Genomic DNA, 18232 nt, shown 5'->3' on the forward strand with positions numbered 1-18232 from the left:
GGTCTGGGGTTCTGGACTTCAGGTTCCTGCTGGAGGGGGTGGTTTTTGTGCTGGTTTGGAAGACTCCTAGCCTGGGTTTGTCCTAGAAGTTGGGGACCTGGTGGAGCCAAGGCATGGTGGTTCTGAGGCTCTCTCCAGCCCGGCTGAGAGCCTGCCTCCTGTCCACCTCACAGGCGATTGAGATGGAATTGAGGCAGATGGAGGTGGCCCAGGCCAACCGGCACATGTCCCTGCTGACAGCCTTCATGCCTGACAGCTTCCTTCGGCCAGGTGGGGACCATGACTGTGTTCTGGTGCTGCTGCTCATGCCTCGTCTCATTTGCAAGGTATGGCCAATGAATCACACGTTCCACAGGAGTCTCTTAAACTTGCTGTGAACCAGGCATTGAAGATGCTCAGTGAAGATAGCAGTCAGCGTCCCTGCTCAGAAAGAGTGTATGATGTAGTGGAGGAATGCAGTCAACCAAGTCGCAGATGGATGTATATTACAGATAGTGTGTTATGAAGGGGAGGTAGCTTCTTTGAGAGAACACCGTTGGGGATCTGACTTAGATGGAGGATGTCACTGAAGCAATAACATTTGAGCTGAGACCTAGAAGATGACTAGGAGCTGGTGGGAGGATAATAGAACAGCATTCTAGGTTAAAAGGTAGCAGGAGCAGCAGCTTTAAGGCAAGAAAGAGCTTGGTCCCACTGGTCCCACTACCCTTTCATCTGCACATCTCAAATCCTCACAGCTGCCAGTAATCACATCATTACCCTTTCCCCGTGTGAGACTCCCTGCCCAATTCCCTGCTCGTCTAAGAGCTATAACTGCTTTCTCCCCCATGTATGTCCATGCCCCACCTCCTGCGCCGTAGTTGCTCAGCTCTGTGTCCTATGTTCCTGAATCTGTGTTCTCTGTCCTCTGTTCTGAGCCCCAAATCCCTGGTGCTTTTTCCGACAGGCAGAGCTGATCCGGAAGCAGGCCCAGGAGAAGTTTGAACTAAGTGAGAACTGTTCAGAGCGGCCTGGGCTCCGAGGAGCTTCTGGGGAACAGCTCAGCTTTGCTGCTGGGCTAGTGTACTCACTGAGTCTGCTGCAGGCCACACTCCACCGCTATGAACAGTAAGTGACCTCTGACCCCTCACTCCAGGGCCATGGGGCCAAGATTGGCTGGAACTGAGATTGCCTGGCAGGCCCAGGCCTCACAGAACCTTCTCTGGTCTCTAGTGCCCTCTCTCAGTGCAGTGTGGATGTGTATAAGAAGGTGGGCAGCCTCTACCCTGAGATGAGTGCGCATGAGCGCTCCTTGGATTTCCTTATTGAGCTGCTGCACAAGGATCAGCTGGATGAGACTGTTAATGTAGAGCCTCTCACCAAGGCCATCAAATACTACCAGGTCTGGGGCGAGAATTTGGGCTTGGCGCAGGAGGGAGGGATGGTTTCTCCTGCTGGGGGCTATTGGTTTCTCCCAGGCTGGCTGCTTGAGGCTTGGCTTGCTCTTAGTTGAACTTGCCTTAGGATGTAGTGCCTTGAGGGTTTCAGATTCTCTTGTACCTCTGGAGTCCCATGATGACTGGGGCTGAAATTGCAGTTTGAGAAGAATTCTCCATCCTTCCAAGGTCTAAAGGCTGTCTGTTTCTTTGTCATCTCTTCTCAGCATCTGTACAGCATCCACCTTGCTGAACAGCCTGAGGATAGTACCATGCAGCTGGCTGACCACATTAAGGTAAAGGGTCTGGGCCACTGCTTGAGCCTCCTATAGAAATCAGAAATGGAGAACATCAGATCAAGAGATCTGACCCTCAAGGGGTGTTCCATAAGACTGGAACAGGGTCATTAAGGCCACATCAGGGAAGCTAGAGAACCCATTCATGTGGCGGTGAGTGGAGAGTCTAGACGTCTTAGAGATGATGATGGGACAGAAGGACTCCTGCTGGGGCTGACAACCACACGCTTCTGTCCTCACAGTTCACCCAGAGTGCCCTGGACTGCATGAGCGTGGAGGTGGGGCGGCTGCGTGCCTTCTTGCAGGTGAGAGCACAGCTAGACTTGTTTGAGCTCCTCTTTCTTCCTAGTCTCCATCTTCTGACCTCCAGCCCTAATACTCACTTGGTTCCCCATTCATTTCCTATTCCCTGAGTAGGGTGGGCAGGAGGCTTCAGATATTGCCCTCCTACTCCGGGACCTGGAAACATCATGCAGTGACATCCGCCAGTTCTGCAAGAAGATCCGAAGGCGAATGCCGGGGACAGATGCTCCTGGGATCCCAGCTGCACTGGCCTTTGGACCACAGGTTTAGGGCTGCGAAGGGGAAAGGGAAGGAAGCTGAGTAGAATCAGGAGGGACCCAGCATGTCAAGATCTGGATCTGGTCAGGGGACAAGAATGGTTTTGAGGTAGTTGGAAGCTGTGATGCTAGACCCAGGGTGGGCTCCTGACTCTGGCCTTTTGCGCAGGTATCCGACACACTCCTAGACTGCAGGAAACACTTGACGTGGGTGGTGGCTGTGCTGCAGGAGGTGGCAGCTGCTGCTGCTCAGCTCATTGCCCCATTGGCAGAGAATGAGGGACTGCCTGTGGCTGCCCTGGAGGAGCTGGCTTTCAAAGCAAGCGAGCAGGTGGGCCTGGATGGCTGGGCAGAAGGTGTTGGGGTATCAGGTGGCCATTGTGGGTTTTTCACTGCTGCCCTTGGCTCCTGCAGATCTATGGGACCCCCTCTAGCAGCCCCTATGAGTGTCTGCGCCAGTCGTGCAATATCCTCATCAGTACCATGAACAAGTTGGCCACAGCCATGCAGGAGGGAGAGTATGATGCAGAGCGGCCCCCCAGCAAGGTGGGTGGGGAGCTCCTTGGAGGGGCTCCAGGGGCCTGGAGGAGCAGGACTTGCAGAGCTGCTGCTAGTTGTGGGAGGGCTGGGAGGCAGGGGGAAGAAATCTGAAGAGCCCCGCCCTGTTTAGAAGGCAAGATTTTCCCTATGACTGGATCTCTCTGAAAGGATCACAGTGGTGACCTCCTCTCCCCATCCCTGCTCTCTGCTCCCACCCTGACCCTTAGCCTCCTCCAGTTGAGCTGCGGGCTGCAGCCCTTCGTGCAGAGATCACAGATGCTGAAGGCCTGGGCTTGAAGCTTGAAGACCGAGAGACAGTTATCAAGGAGTTGAAGAAGTCTCTCAAGATCAAGGTGAGGGTAGGGTAGACTCAGGATCTTGGGGGGCCAGAAAGTATGGTGGGGCACAGGGCAACAGTGAGTGTTGGGGGTTGAGGGGAGAAGTGGTGCCTGTGATCAGTGGGAGCGCTTCTGGGCCCTTAGGGAGCTTTCTATCTCAGGGACCTCTCTATCCCAGGGCCCTGGGGGGCCGGGGGAGGATGTAAGGGAACTAGAAGCTATATGCCCTCCCCCTCCAGGGGGAGGAGCTGAGTGAGGCCAACGTGCGGCTGAGCCTCTTGGAGAAGAAGTTGGACAGTGCTGCCAAGGATGCAGATGAGCGCATCGAAAAAGTCCAGACTCGGCTGGAGGAGACCCAGGCACTGCTGCGGAAGAAGGAGAAGTCAGGCACCTTCCCCAGGCCCCTGCTTGCTCCAACCCTCCCTTCTGCCAGTGGCTCTCTGCCTCCTAACCCATCCCCTACCCAGGCCCTCTCCTAGTGAGACTCCCTAGGGGAACAGACACTGTTTTCCTCCCCGACTGTCAACCACATTGTGTCACCCCAATCTGAGCCTGTGCTGGCCCTGGCCCCTCACCAGCAGGGCTACTCCAAGGCCCTGTCAGGACTGAGGAGTGGGGGTGGGGCTGTGGGGAAGGGACACTGCCTAAGACCAGATTCTCTTTCACAGAGAGTTTGAGGAGACGATGGATGCACTCCAGGCTGACATCGACCAGCTAGAGGCAGAGAAGGCAGAGCTAAAGCAGCGGCTGAACAGCCAGTCCAAGCGCACAATCGAGGGGCTCCGGGGGCCCCCTCCCTCGGGTATAGCTACCCTGGTCTCTGGCATTGCTGGTGGTGAGTGCAGTGGGACAGGCAGCACTGGCCCAGAGGAGATCGCATGGGCTTCCTTCTGTCCTTGGCCTCAGTTTGACTTCTGCCCCCTTCTTATCGCTGGATGTGTAGCCAGGAGTGTGCTTGCCGCATTTCACTCTGTGTCAGCTTTCACCAAGTTTTTACTTTTCCCAAAGATACGTACAGAGTCCTTCTGACCAATAGGGCATTACTCAGTTGTCAGTGAAGCTCAGAATTACAACAGTTGGACTCTAGTAGATGTCCCTTCTGGGTCTGCACTCTGACTTTTCTGTCCCAGCCCTGTAATCCCAGAGGGTCGTCGTCCTGTACCTGGCTGGGCCACCTCTGCTGCAGTGTCCAGCTGTGCCTCCTGCTTGCTCTTGATTGCTCCTATGCTTGCACACTGTGTTTTCCCCATTGAGTTCACATGGCTTCACCCTGTGATGCGGTTGCCTCTTCTGTTGATCAATTCTCCCACTTTCTCTTGGGGCTTGTGTTTGAGCTTTGCCTGGCCTCTTGGTGTGGTCAGGGCTCCTTATCTGGAATTTTTCTGGCTTCCCTAGTTTCCTGACCAGGGAGGTGGCCACTGTCATCTTAGTTTTCATCTGTCCTATAGTTTTTCAGTTTCCTGTTCACCCTTCTTACTTCCAGAAGACAAACTCCTTGCCTTGGAAATAAGCCTTCAGGATCTCTAGACCTCCTCTGCTGTACAGTCTTGTCAGCTGGCCTCACCTAGGGTCTTATCCTCATCCAAGCCCCTGTCGCTGGTGCCTCTTGATCTTGGGAGGTGACCAAATACCTTCTGACTTTAGACTCCTGTGGTACATATGGCTCCTGTTCTTGGGGAAGGGGTCTCCAGAATTACTACATTGTGTGGTTGTAGCACAGGCTCTTTAAACAAATACTGGTTCTGAATTTATGAAATTTCTCACCGAAAAAGGGGTCATTTACCTCAGAGCAATGGGGAACCCTGAGGATCATGGGAATACGCCTGCATCCTCAACTTAAGCTTTGCTGCTGGCAAGTACTGAGGGTGCAGGCATATCGGGGTCTCGGGAGCATTCCTTCTGCACTTCTTGGAGGTGGACTATGAGGCAGGGAGGCAGGACCAACCTCAGGCCCCAAGTGCTTCCTCCATTGCACACTCCTACTGCTGCTCTTTCTCATACCTCACATCCTATCTTGTGGCCTCACTCTCCTTTCTTATCTTTCTTTCACACATATTTACTCCCCTTTCTTATCTTTCTTTCACACATATTTGTTCTTCCCCCAAAGGTAGAAGGGGCTTGTTAGAGAGGGTGTGGTGATCAGCAAAAAAGGGTTTTCCCGGAGGTCCTGTCCTGGATTCCTCTGGTGTGTCTCCCTAACCCCCAAATCATCTAATTCTTCTCTCCTCTTTTCCTGCTCGCCCACGGGCTATCCCGAGCACAGAAGAACAGCAGCGAGGTAGAGACACACCCTGGCTGGGGATTGCCAGGGCTAGTGGAAATTGGGGCTGGGGGAGCAGGGTGAGACTTCTCCCTTGGGAGCAACCAGGACAGGAGGTGGGAGGGGCTAAGGAAAGCAGATGAGCAGGGATGAAGCCCATCTTCAGCCCTCTCCACCTGGGGCTGATGACATTTATTGTGGTACCCACAGGAGGCGCCCCTGGGCAGGCTCCTGGGTCTGTGCCAGGCCCAGGGCTGGTGAAGGACTCACCACTGCTGCTTCAGCAGATCTCTGCCATGAGGCTGCACATCTCCCAGCTCCAGCATGAGAACAGCATCCTCAAGGTAAAGGAGACACAGGGAGGACTGGGGTGGAGGTGGAGCATACATCCTCCATTAATGATAGACAGCAGGGGCCTTCTGTCATCTCTTACCACCCCACCTCTTTTCCCCTACAGGGAGCCCAAATGAAGGCATCGTTAGCAGCCCTGCCCCCTCTGCATGTGGCAAAGCTCTCCCTTCCACCCCATGAGGGCCTTGGCAGTGACCTAGCAGCTGGAGCACTGTATCGTAAGACCAGCCAGCTCCTGGAGACATTGAATCAGCTGAGTACACACACCCACGTGGTAGACATCACTCGTACCAGCCCTGGTATGGACCCGCCAACCCCTGAGATGAATAACACACCCTCTCTCTTTGCCTCTGGGATGTAGCCCCTGCCCAGGCAGTTCCCACACCATAGAGCTTCTTCCCAATGCTGCTCTTTGGCCTCTGTGTGCAGTTTACTTGATTCCCCCTCCCTTTCATGTGCCCGTTCCATGAGAGGGTCCAGTACTTGATCCTTAATCTAGTACAGCTGCCTGCCTGGGCCTTGGCGGGCCTCACTAGCCTTCTGTCCCCACAGCTGCCAAGAGCCCATCGGCTCAGCTCCTGGAGCAAGTGGCTCAGCTCAAGTCCCTAAGCGACACCATCGAGAAGCTCAAGGTCAGTTCACACCCTGCCCTTCCTCAGCCAACAGAGCTCGCTGCAGAGCATTCCCTGGTGGAGCCCTTAGCATATTCATTTCCACAGGCACTCTCAGAGTTCCTCTGGGCCCAGCCCTGTGCTAGACGGCTCAGTGCAGGGGAGGTGGAAGGGAAGGCACAGTTCCTGCCTTGGGAGCTCAGTGTCTTGGTGCAAACAGAAGGTAGATTCTTGTCACCAAAATGGGTTGAGCGAGGATTCCCTTTAAAGTGTTTGGTTCAGGTGCAGCTTCAGTCAGAGCTGAGATCACTGTGGGGTAGAATGGTTGGGGATGGCTTCCCAGAGGCCATAGAACCTGAGTTTGGCCTTCAAGGATAAGTATCTTAAAGTAAGGATGTTGCGTGGGAAGGGGGTTGGAGGTGAGAGCAAAAGTATGGCCATAGAGAGGACTGGGTTCCTGCTCCCTGGGTATTAGTGTCCCTTTGAAACCAGGGAGATACTGGGCTTTGGAGGTCCCCTAAATGAACCTTTGTTGTCCTCCTCCTATGCCAGGATGAAGTCCTCAAGGAGACCGTGTCTCAGCGCCCTGGTGCCACGGTCCCCACTGACTTTGCCACCTTCCCTTCATCTGCCTTCCTCAGGGTAAGAGGGAGCATGGGGAGGAGGATGGGCAGGATGGAGGGCTCAGGTGGGGGCCCTTCCCCTCTCCCTCAGAATTTGAAGAGGGCTCTGGGGTCTCAGGTTCAACAACTACATATCCTGAATTATCTCCCTGAGTCTTACTTGCAAGTAACTCAAGAGTGCTTGCAGTGCTTCCAGAAATTCCAATATTTCAGCAGTTAAACATCTTCTATGACTTTTGACACCAGGAGGGGCTCAAAACTCCCTGTCAGGGTGTGTACCCCAATTCTGATTACGAAAATGTGGTCACCGTAGCTTAGGAGCTCAAAAACCTGTCTCCCAGGAGCTTGTTTGGTCTCAGGGCCAAGGGACCTTGTCAGTGGCACACAGCTCAGTGAGCCCCTGACCTGGAGGCCTCTTCTCCTTACCAACTCCCAGGCCAAGGAGGAGCAGCAGGATGACACTGTCTACATGGGCAAAGTGACCTTCTCGTGTGCGGCTGGCCTTGGACAGCGACACCGGCTGGTGCTGACCCAGGAGCAGCTGCACCAGCTTCACAGTCGCCTCATCTCCTAAGTGCTCCTTCCCTCACGTTCCCTTCTACCCTCTGCCCGATGCACAGCCACCTCAGCCAGTCCCCAGGTAGAACCATGTATGTAAAACTATTTCTACCCTATTCAGCTTCACCCCTACCTGTCAGTGCCCTGCCCCTTGACCTGGGTTCCCCATTTCCATTCCCTGGCCTCTGCCAGTAATTTGCTATTCAGCTGCTCCCTCCTTCCTGAGGGGCCTCAGGGCATGTGGGGGTAGGCTGAGACCCCACCACCAAAGGTCAAGTGAGGTCACCCTGATTAAGGACTTCACCCCTTGATTAAAGCAACTTCTGCTTCAGTGCTTTCTGTGTGGTATTGGGAACGGGCCTTGGGCTTTTTGGCTCAGAGTAGGAGTGGAGGAGAAGGGATGCTAAGGAGGCTTTGCCTGTGCCATATTTGAGGGCCCCTGTCTATAGTGACCATAAATTCATGTGTCCCTCAAATTCGTGTGCAGTGAGTTACTGTGAGCAAGTGCGAAAGGGCTGGTGAGCTAGCCAAAGCAGTCTTGGTGGATAGAGGGAGCAGAAACTGGGTCATGGTGGCGAGAAAGGTGAGAGAGCAGCATTTGTGCACTACTGTGTCCTGATGTTCAGTCCTGGAAGTTGGGTGGCCAGAGGATGGCAGACAGCTGACACAAGCATCATTGCCTGTAGATAATAATGGGAGCTACTCCTGTGGCCTAAGAGGTTTCTGGAAACTGGGATGCTAGTGAGGCACTTCATACCAAGGATGGAGCATAGCATGAGAACAACCTCCTTTGATCTACCCAAACCCAGAACTGCCAGTTGTGACCTGAGAACCAAGCAGACTGGCTGGCGGTTGGCAGGGGCAGGGTATGAACAGTCTCAATTTTGTCCCCTAGGGACCCCTCTCTTTTTGGTGTTCTTGGGAAGATTCCCAGGGTCAGTATCACTTTCCCCAACATGGAGGCAGCTTTGTGAAGTAAGAATAAGTCTTATATCCCAGCTCTTCCTCTTATAAGCTGTGTGAACTCAGGGAAGTTGCTTAACCTCTTGACCTCAGTTTCTGTATATGTAATATGAGGCTACTGGCACCTTCCTTAGGTGGTATTCCTTCCTCAGGTACTCTTCAGGGGAAGATGAGTGAGATAGCATGCTTGACACAGGCACCCCATAAAAAAGGATACCTGGGAGAGGCTGATATTGAACAAATGAAATGAAATACAAGCAGCCACATTCCCAAGACATACACTTAGGACACAAATAACCATATTTTGGGTCCCAAAGGATAGGCAGTCCTCGGTGTCCCAGCTTTCTGCTTGTTTCTGTGGGTGGTTATATTTTTTCTACTATCCAGGCACTGTTTCTTCCTCCTCTTAGCAGGCCAAAGCTGAGGGAGAGGCAAAGGTTTGTGGCACTCCTCCCAACCCCAATTTGAATTTACCTGCTTGATTCCCATTTTCTGTGCTACCACACAGTGGGGAGCAGGAGTGAGGGCAATATGAGACCTGAGTCTCTGCTGGCTGAGTCTAGGAAGTGTGCAAGATCTCAGAGCCGATTCTGCCCCACCCAGTCTTGGGCCTGAAAGTGAACTAGGAGCACATGTGCTCCACAGCTCCAGGTGCCCAACTGGGGAAGCTTCACAGTGCTGAATACCTTGATCCCTGTCAGGTACGCCCAGGGCACATGCAGAACAAGGGATCTGAGAGTGAGTGGCCCTTCCTGCCTCCTGTGGGTGTTATGCTCTGTGTAGCCCTCCTCTCTTCTAAGTATATAGAAGCATGTCTATTCGCCCAGCCTTACAGCATCTCTACCACGTGTGCCAGCTGAAACAGGCACTGCTGCTCCCGGGGACAGATGGCTGCTGCTGCTGAGGGGCTTAGAGGTGTGGCCTGGGACCTTTGGCTCCATTCCTCTCCAGAAGGCTGGGAAGTTTAGGGATGAGACCTGGATTTGTCTTGCTCAAGTAACTGGTGTCAGAGTAAATACATGTCTGTCACCCTGTGTTTTGTTAGTTTTTATTACGGGAAATTTTAACATACAAATGAAGAGAGTAGAGTGTAATGAATCTCCACATGCCCATATTTATACTTTCCTAACTGGTCTTGTTTCATCTGTGTCCCATCTTCACTCTCCTCTTCCAGATTATTTTGAAGCAAATCCCAGACATCACCTTATCATTTCATCCAAAAGTATTTTAGTATCCCTAAAAGAGAGCACTCTTAAAAATAGAAAACTACAATACCACTAATACACCTAAAAAAATAATTCATCAGATATCCAATGTTCTCCCTGATTGTCTCATAAATGTCTCGTTTTGTTTTACAGTATGTGTATTTGGATAAGATCCAAAGAAAGATAATATACTACAAGTAGTTGTCCCTTGAGTCCCATACTCTAAATTACCATTATTACACCAATTCAACATATGCTTTATATGCATCTATCTTAAACTTCATTTTTAACATGTCAGCAATTCAAATATGTAATATGTTATCATCCTAAGAATACAAAGTACACAACATGGAGGAGGATTGAGAACATTGGTTCCAGTACTTAGTGACTATCGATTGTAGAGATTTTTCCTTTTAGTGTCTTCTATTTAAAGCATTAATTTAAAGATGTCCTGCCATGGCTCTATAAGAACAGAGCTGCCAGAGGGGGAGTACAATGAAAAAAATGGACTCAAAGTTGGAGAGAGAGAAAAGATGAAAGTCAAGGAGAGAATATATTTTGAAACTAAGTGTAAGGATTCCCTTCATTCAGAGTGTAAGCATCTGTCTTAGCTCAGACTGCTATAACAAAATAGTGTAAACTGGGTGGCTTATCGACGAAAATTTATTTCTCATGGTTCTGGAAGCTGGAAGTCTGAGTTGGGTGGCAGCATGGTCAGGCTCTGGAGAGGGCGCTCTTTTGGTTGCAGGCTGCTGACTTCTCTTATCCTCCTCACGTGGCAGAAAGAGAGGAAGCTAACCCTCTGGCCTCTTACAAGTGCACTAATCTCATTCATGAGGACTCCACACTCATGACCTAATCACCTCCTACAGGTCCTGCCCTCAAATACCATCACGTTGGGGATTAGATTTCAACCTGTGAATTTTGAGGGACACAAACGTCCAATCCATAACAGCATCCAAATTGGTGTTAAGAAAAGAAATCATATCCTCTTATTTCTGCCTCAAGTTGCCCATTAATGAACCAACTAGATAGTGCCCATCCACCTCAAAAGGAGCACTCTCCTCACAGCGTTGTACGTAGAAAGACCGGGCAGAGGGAAAGGAAAGTGATGGTAGAGCAACTTGTTTTTGAGATCCTCTAGGTGATGGGTACCAAAGCCTTCACTTTGGCAAGCGACACCAACTGGCCAAAGATGTTGCACTTTCAACCAACAGAAACGGATAGGGGAGGTGCCGCTGACACAGCCCTCTTATCATAGGAAGAGACGTGTAAATAGACAAGAGGATGACGGAGCCACAGTCAGCACTGGATGCAGTGAGGAAGGATATAGAATAGTGACCAGGAAAGACGATTTTCTCCATCCTTATCCCTGTCAAAATTCTGGACTTAGAAACACTGAGGCCAGTCTATCCATTTTCAGAGGACTGGCTTAGTGGAGAAAGAAATGACAAGAGTTTTTGTCTCCTTGAAATTGTTAAATAGGACTTCACAAAGAAGCACATGAGGGTCGGCAGATGACCCTGAAATGAGAAATTTAAAAGGTGGAGAAGAATTTCACAGACTTTAGAGGTTGTTTCCCTCTGGTCTGCTGAACCCTTCACAGTCAGCCACAAGTATGAGAAGACTCACTCTTCCCACCTGGTTAACGAGCAGGAGATGGCAGAGCCTCTGTTGGCTGCACTGCAAGTCACGACAAAGAGGAATGGCATAAATCAGCTTGCAGGCAATGGAGAAGCCAAGAAAAAGATTGTCTAGCAGTTTTAGTTCTGGGAGAGAGAAGGGGTTTCCAACCTCTCAAAGATTTGTGCCCCCAGAGTCATTTTTTTAATTTAATTTTTCATATTTTATTCCTCATATTAATAGGTTAAGAATGTGGAATTTTCCCAAGTACTGATTTATAGGTAGTGTTTATAAGTGGCACACAAAACGTTCAGTTTCACAAATAGTAACATTCATTGATCCCTTTAAATGAATTCCAATCTTTATTTTAAGCTAAGTGCAATAATAATTTAATACAGTATAGTTAAATACATGTAAAATCTGTATATCCTGAACTATGGGAATTTGAGGAAGTCGTTTCCACAGCCATATTTGATTTTAGTCAAGTACACATTTCCACAATGGACAACTACTAACAAATATGTTAAAACACTACCCTGAATATTTATCTTGCCATCAGATTTTTAAGCCTAACCATTCCAGCTACTGCTGCAAGCATTTATTTTAGAAGCTTTAATCTGATCTGGGAAAAGGAGTTCTCTTACAACCTGACAAATAGTATGTATAATCCCCAAAGCTTTTAAATCAAAAAAGCTTTCCAACACTGAAGCATTCACATGGAATTTAGTTTCTCCAAAAAATCTCTCATGGGGCCAGCCCAGTGGCATAGTGGTTAAGTTTGTGTACTCTGCTTCAGTGGCCCCGGGTTTGCAGGTTTGGATGCCAGGCATGGGCATACATACCACTCATCAAGCCACACTGTGGAGGCATCGCATATACAAAGTAGAAGAAGATTGGCACAGATGTTAGCTCAGGGACCATCTTCCTCACACACACACACACAAAAATGCTAGCTGAAGAAAAGAATATTAGAACAAATTATCTTTTAAGACAGAGAAACATTTTTTACAAAAGACTATATTCCTATATCATCTTCTACTTAAGATAAACACAAACCAATTAACTATCTTTAATAATCTGTGAGATTACTGTTGTCTAGAAATTTGAGAATACATGAAACACATTTCAGCTGTCATAGGGTCAAAGGTGACATTTAGATTTTACATATTAAACAGCTATAGGATAGCCTATAGTGGCACAAAGACCTGATGCAAGTACTGCTTCATCGTTTCGATGTCAAAAGTCAGAAGGATCTGTGTGAGTTACAAGATACTTTAGCTTTTGTGTGGTCATTAAAACCCAATACGTAATTCAAGTATGGTAATATAAAGGCAGGCAATTAAAATCTCAAATATCACTCTAAAATCAAAGACAAGAAAATTTTTTGTTTCTCCATCTTTCACTTACACAGATATCAGGACCTTACCATAAAAAATATTCAGTTACTATATATGGTTGCCCCAGAAGATAATTACAAAAAGGTGTCAGAAATTACGGAAGGTGTCAAGATCCATAATAGGTCTCATGAAGTGCTTTTCTAGCTGGTTTCAATTCTTCACTTGTATTACTCACAGTAAACAAGACTTTAACCGTAACAAACTCCCCTGTTCCTTTCAAATCAAGAAGACAGTATCTTTAACTTGAACTCGACTTTGTCTTCCAATTGACATTGCCTTTGAGTCATTTCAGGGATGAAGTCTATGACAGTCTTTAAGAATATCCACTGGCTCAGTGTAAGGATTCTGATGATCCTCATACATCATACATTGTATTTCTTTAGAAAAAATTCTCTTTCTTTTACCAGGTCTACCTTCTACAACTCCACCTTCTTCATTTTGTTCTGCAAGGGTAGGGTTTTCATCCCTATCTTCTCAAGGTCATTTATTTTTTTTTTGAGCTGGGATTTTACTTGAAGGATGTTTCAATTCTAGACAATGTCAACTGGCTCTGTACTCTGAAAGGTGAGGAAATTAGCAGGGTTTTTTTTTCTTGAAGATTCTCTGCCAATTTTTGTTCACTAGAGTGTTTTTTTTACCTTGTCTAAGTTTTTAATGTTTGGATTCTCTTCCACAGGGTTTCTTTTTTTTTGAAGATTGGCACCTGGGCTAACAACTGTTGCCAATCTTTTTTTTTTTTTTCTGCTTTATCTCCCCCAAACCCCCCTGTACACAGCTGTATATCTTAGTTGCAGGTCCTTCTAGTTGTGGGATGTGGGACGCCGCCTCAACGTGGCCTGACGAGTGGTGCCATGTCTGCGCCTAGGATCCGAACCCTGGGCCGCTGCAGCGGAGCGCGCCAACTTAACCACTCAGCCATGGAGCCAGCCCCGGGTTTCTTTTTTATTGTATTCATTGCTTGCTCAAGGTCATTTTTAGTCTTCAAGTCTGTCCTTGATGTCCTGCCAATGCTATTCAGACCTGGACTCAGTTGGATGGCTGTGGTGCCAGGTTTGGAACAGAGCTGGATGCAGTGCCAGAGTCTCCCCAAGTCATTGCTCAGAGACTAGAGCTGGTGTCATGACAGGAACAGGAGAATCCCACCCTAAAAGGAAATCTGTGGCACTGCCTCCATGGTTAGATTCGGAATGGGTGGTGGGGTGACGTGATTGCTGATGGCAACCTCACAGGATGGAGGGGGAATAGGGCCTTTGTCTCCAGTGGGGTTGGGAGTAAACTTAGGCCTCCAGTCCCTTGCAGTCCTAGGCTTCAAAATATGTGATTTCTTGGTTATAATGTTCCCATTACTTAACTTGGTGAACTATCTTTCCTTGAAGCCCAGATCCAACTTGGGATGAGTGTGCGTTTCCAAAGATTCTTTGGACATCTCAGATACCTGCTTTACTCACTTGAAGTGATTTTGAGAAGGAATATATTTTTTTTTTTTTAAGATTGGCACCTGAGCTAACAACTGTTGCCAATCTTTTTTTTTTTTTTTCCTGCTTTATCTCCCCAACTCCCCTCCCCACCGCCCCCCACACACAGTTGCATATCCTAGTTGCAGGTCCTTCTAGTTGTGGCTCTCAAAAGGAATATTAAAGTCAAAGATAACACCCTGATCTGTGAAGCAAATAGGAATGAAAGCACTATTCCCAGTGTCATCCTGGGACCAGGTTACAAAGTAGAAGCTGCAATCTCACTGTGTCCTCAACAATATCAGGATATTGTTCTACTGGTGCCTGAGCACAGAGTGCTCCTGATAATTCGTAGTCGAGTTGATATAGGCAATCTTCCCTTTTAAAGTGCGTTGGGCATGACCAGTCCAAGCAGGCTGGCCCAAATTCCAGACTGAAGCCACATTGAAGGCCCCTGAGCAGAATCTGGTAAATGTTGACACACAGCCTCATGTTCAGGACAAGGCTTATACTCTGGGCTACTCTCCTGGCCCTGCTCTCCATGCCCATTAAGTCTTCTTTAATCTCTAGGTTCTTTCTTGCTTACTTTTTCCTTGTAATTTGTTGACGGAACCATTTCTCAGATTCTGGGTTGTTTTTTTTTTCAAAGATTGGCACCTGAACTAACAACTGTTGCCGATCTTTTTTTTTTTTTTTCTGCTTTATCTCCCCAACCCCCCCCCCCCACACCAGTACATAGCTGTATATCTTAGTTGCAGGTCCTTCTAGTTGTGGGATGTGGGGCGCTGCCTCAACGTGGCCTGACGAGCAGTGCCATGTCCGTGCCCAGGATCCGAACCCTGGGCCGCCGCAGTGGAGCGCGCAAACTTAACCACTTGGCCACGGAGCTGGCCCCTGGGTTGTTTTTTTTTTAATGCATTCTCATGGTGTTAATAGGTTCCTCTACCTTCTGCATTTCCTATAAATTGTTGGTTAGATTTAGAATAGTGATTCTCAAAGTGTTATCCCCTGACCAACAGAATCAGCATCGCTTGGGAACTTGTAGGAGATGCTAATTCCTACTCACCCCAGAGAGGCTAACCATCAAGGTCACCATCTTGGTGAGGCCTAGCATCCCATTTTTGTGAAGTCACCCACTGTGTAGAAAGGCCAAAATAACTGGGATGGGGAGGGGTGAAATATTGGGTGAGGTAGTGTTTGGTCTCTTAATGGGATGGCATGCAAGTATTCCTAGATTTTTTTTTCTAGCAGTGAAAAATTTGAATTTTTTTTTTTTGCATAGTGTCAGAACAAATGGAATGGTGGACTTACAGTTAAGTAGTTAACAGCTGATTTAATGTACTTTGAAAGCTGTATCATCAGTTGTGGTACACTGTTCCCTGCCTTTCTCAGAAAATTGAAGGGACAACTGTTCACTTTCCCTCAATGCTTAGGCCCTCAAATCTTGACACTTTCTAGAAAACAAGGTAGCTCAGATATGGCAAACCCTCCTCTACAGTTTCTGGTTGCCTACATACTTGGCAGCCAAGGGCACCTGGTGTAGAAAGATCCTTGGCTGGGCCCTTTGGTGGCACCAACGGCTTGTCAAGTTTCCATAGAGAGTAAAAGCCAGGTTTGTGTTGCCAGAAGAGACCCTTCTGATCTTACTGGAAAGGGTCATTCCAGGGCTGGCCATCCTGGCAGACAATCGGGACCTACTCAAACAATTGAACCAGGACCAATAGATGGAACTGAACTTTTGTGAACTCATGGAGTAAACACAACTTGCCTACCAAGTTGTGAGATCAGACTTTGTTTTCCAAAGCCCCAGTGAACAAAATTGAGATAAATCACTTTAAACCTATCTTGATACTCCTTTGTAAAAAACAAAAAAGTGAAGGATAGGCTGTACGCATTTGTTAACACTCATAGCACTGAACCCCAAAAGAGAATGGATTTTACTGTATATAAATTTTTAAAAAGTGAATTAAAAAAGGAGCACTTAGATAAACAGAATGATAAAACGTGACCACAACTTGTTAGAGTTTTCCTACATATTAAAACACAACGATATTGGAAAGTCATTTTTCAGTGGAAAAAATTCCCAACTCTTTAATTTGGAAAGTAGGTAGTTTGGCTTCTGTTTCAAGTGAAGATATGTTGTCTGAAAAAGTAACATGTCAGTGGGGGGACAAAGTGAGGAAGGGCGCAGAGATGGGAGCTTAATTTTCCATTCTACCCTTGATGGACATTTGGGTTGCTTCCAAGTTTGAGCACCTGCAAACCATGCTATATAAACATCCTTGTTCATGTGCCCTGGTACACATGTACAAAAGTGAAATTGCTTGGTCCTTAGGTATGTGTATTTTCATCTTTATTAAATATTGCCACACTGTTTTTACAGAGTGGCTGTACCGGTTTGCACCCTCACCAGCAGGATGGGTCCCCTTGGCAGGATTCAAGTGTGCCCCCTTAGGGAATGTGGGGAGGTAAGCCTTGGGAGGAATGAGGAAGCCAGGCAGGGGAAGGCCTTGGGTGCCAATCCAAGGAGTTCAGACTTTATTTGACTGCACTGGGAAGCCACTGGTGATTTTGGAACACGGAACAAAATGCAGACATGAGGTTTTAGAAAGGTGAGTCTTTAAAGTTCTCAATTGGTTTGTGTTGGGGGGAGAGCAGTGATGATTGTGGGGTTGGCTTAGGCCATCATCAGGATTCAGGCTCATAGGAGAGAGGACACGATTTGTGGGGAGAAGGTACAAAGGGGGAACTGAGCAAATGCCAGGGGGCAGAGACCCATAGCATCCCAGATCTACCAACGCTTGTCCATAAGTAATCCAGTTAAACTACCTCACACTGCTGGTGGGGGTGTGAAGTATTACAACCCCTCTGGAAAACAGTGTGCCATTATTTAGCAAAAATGAAGATGCACAAATCCAATGACCCAGAAGTCCCTAAATATACCAAAACAAAACAAACAGGCAAACAAAACCACCCCCGAAAGAAGGGGTTTCAAGAGGAACGAATTGTCAACAGTGCCAAATGTAATAGAGAGGTCCATCAAGAGAAGACCTGAAAAGCATCCACAGACTTTGGCAATTAGGAGTCTGATGATGATCTTTGCCAGAGAAATGTTTGTGACACAGTGGGGGCAGAAATCAGAACATAGTGGTTTGAGTGGGGAGTGGGTGGTAGCAAAATGAGACCAAGTGTAGAACATGCTGTCAGGGTGGTTGGCTGAGCCAGACTCAGCACACAGAAACACTCATTGTATGATAAAGGTAGCATTCAAAACCAGTGGATGGAGGGTACATAATTTGACGAATGGTGATGGAATACTTGGGAAAATAATAAAGATAAATCCTTATTTTATCCCATACATCAAAGTCCAGATGGATTGAATGTATTTTTTTTTAAGATTGGCCCTGACCTAACATCTGTTGCCAATCTTTCTTCCCCCTCCTTCTCTCCCTCCCCTTCCTCCTTCTCTCCTTCTCCCCAAAGCCCCCCAGTACATAGTTGTATGTTCTAGTTGTAGGTCCTTCTGTTTGTGGCATGTGGGATGCCTGCCTCAGCATGGTTTGGTGAGTGGTGCTAGGTATGTACCCAGGATCCAAAGCCATGAAACCCTGGGCTGCTGAAGCAGAGCACGGGAACTTAACCATTCAGCCACAGGGCTGGCCCCTGGATTGAATATTTAAATATAAAAAATAAAAACAGAAAAGAACTAGAAGAAAATATAGGTGTACATAAACTTGGGGATGGTTAAAGCATTTCTAAGATTGACAACAAAACTAGAAACCTTAAGGGAAAATATGAGTAAATTTGACTTCATTAAAATTCACACACACACACACACACACACATACACACACTAAACCCTTCTGTAAGGAAAAGAAGAAAAAGAAAAGACCATAGACAAGATTGAGTGACAAACACAGAAAAATATTTACAATATATGATAAACAACTCATAAATAAATAAGAAGGGAAACACACTAATATAAACATGGATATGAATAGTGATCCCCAAAAAGAATACAATTACTCAACACCAATT

General features: G+C 47.7%; 2 protein-coding genes and 1 pseudogene across 18 annotated transcripts in view; 2 read left to right on the forward strand and 1 right to left on the reverse strand.

Annotated features, from left to right (window-relative positions):
* The window catches only part of DCTN1 (dynactin subunit 1), a 30565-nt gene extending 22682 nt beyond the window's left edge, over nt 1–7883 (forward strand). For 7 of the 17 annotated variants that reach the window (XM_070511908.1, XM_070511909.1, XM_070511906.1 and 4 more), the window contains 16 exons: nt 174–326; nt 947–1107; nt 1213–1381; nt 1643–1711; nt 1954–2016; nt 2129–2278; nt 2441–2602; nt 2686–2817; nt 3039–3164; nt 3389–3531; nt 3818–3984; nt 5620–5753; nt 5867–6059; nt 6313–6392; nt 6924–7013; nt 7431–7883. In XM_070511908.1, coding sequence (XP_070368009.1) covers nt 174–326; nt 947–1107; nt 1213–1381; nt 1643–1711; nt 1954–2016; nt 2129–2278; nt 2441–2602; nt 2686–2817; nt 3039–3164; nt 3389–3531; nt 3818–3984; nt 5620–5753; nt 5867–6059; nt 6313–6392; nt 6924–7013; nt 7431–7568 — 2130 coding nt within the window. In that variant the 3' untranslated portion in view covers nt 7569–7883. Of the gene's footprint in view, nt 1–173; nt 327–946; nt 1108–1212; nt 1382–1642; nt 1712–1953; nt 2017–2128; nt 2279–2440; nt 2603–2685; nt 2818–3038; nt 3165–3388; nt 3532–3817; nt 3985–5412; nt 5428–5619; nt 5754–5866; nt 6060–6312; nt 6393–6923; nt 7014–7430 lie in introns of all 17 variants that reach the window. The other 10 variants (XM_014829782.3, XM_070511905.1, XM_070511907.1 and 7 more) reach the window with 2 other exon arrangements.
* A 4101-nt stretch (nt 7884–11984) lies between these two features.
* On the reverse strand, nt 11985–15869 carry LOC123286225 (transcription initiation factor TFIID subunit 13 pseudogene; annotated as a pseudogene).
* Nucleotides 15870–16712: 843 nt separating this feature from the next.
* SLC4A5 (solute carrier family 4 member 5) overlaps nt 16713–18232 on the forward strand; it is a 116119-nt gene continuing 114599 nt past the window's right edge. Inside the window, exon 1 of the mRNA XM_044772693.2 lies at nt 16713–16806. The gene's annotated coding sequence lies outside the window, so the exon portion shown is untranslated. The remainder of the gene's footprint in view (nt 16807–18232) is intronic.

Source organism: Equus asinus, chromosome 6 (genome assembly GCF_041296235.1).
Source record: "Equus asinus isolate D_3611 breed Donkey chromosome 6, EquAss-T2T_v2, whole genome shotgun sequence".
Classification (NCBI taxonomy): domain Eukaryota; kingdom Metazoa; phylum Chordata; class Mammalia; order Perissodactyla; family Equidae; genus Equus; species Equus asinus.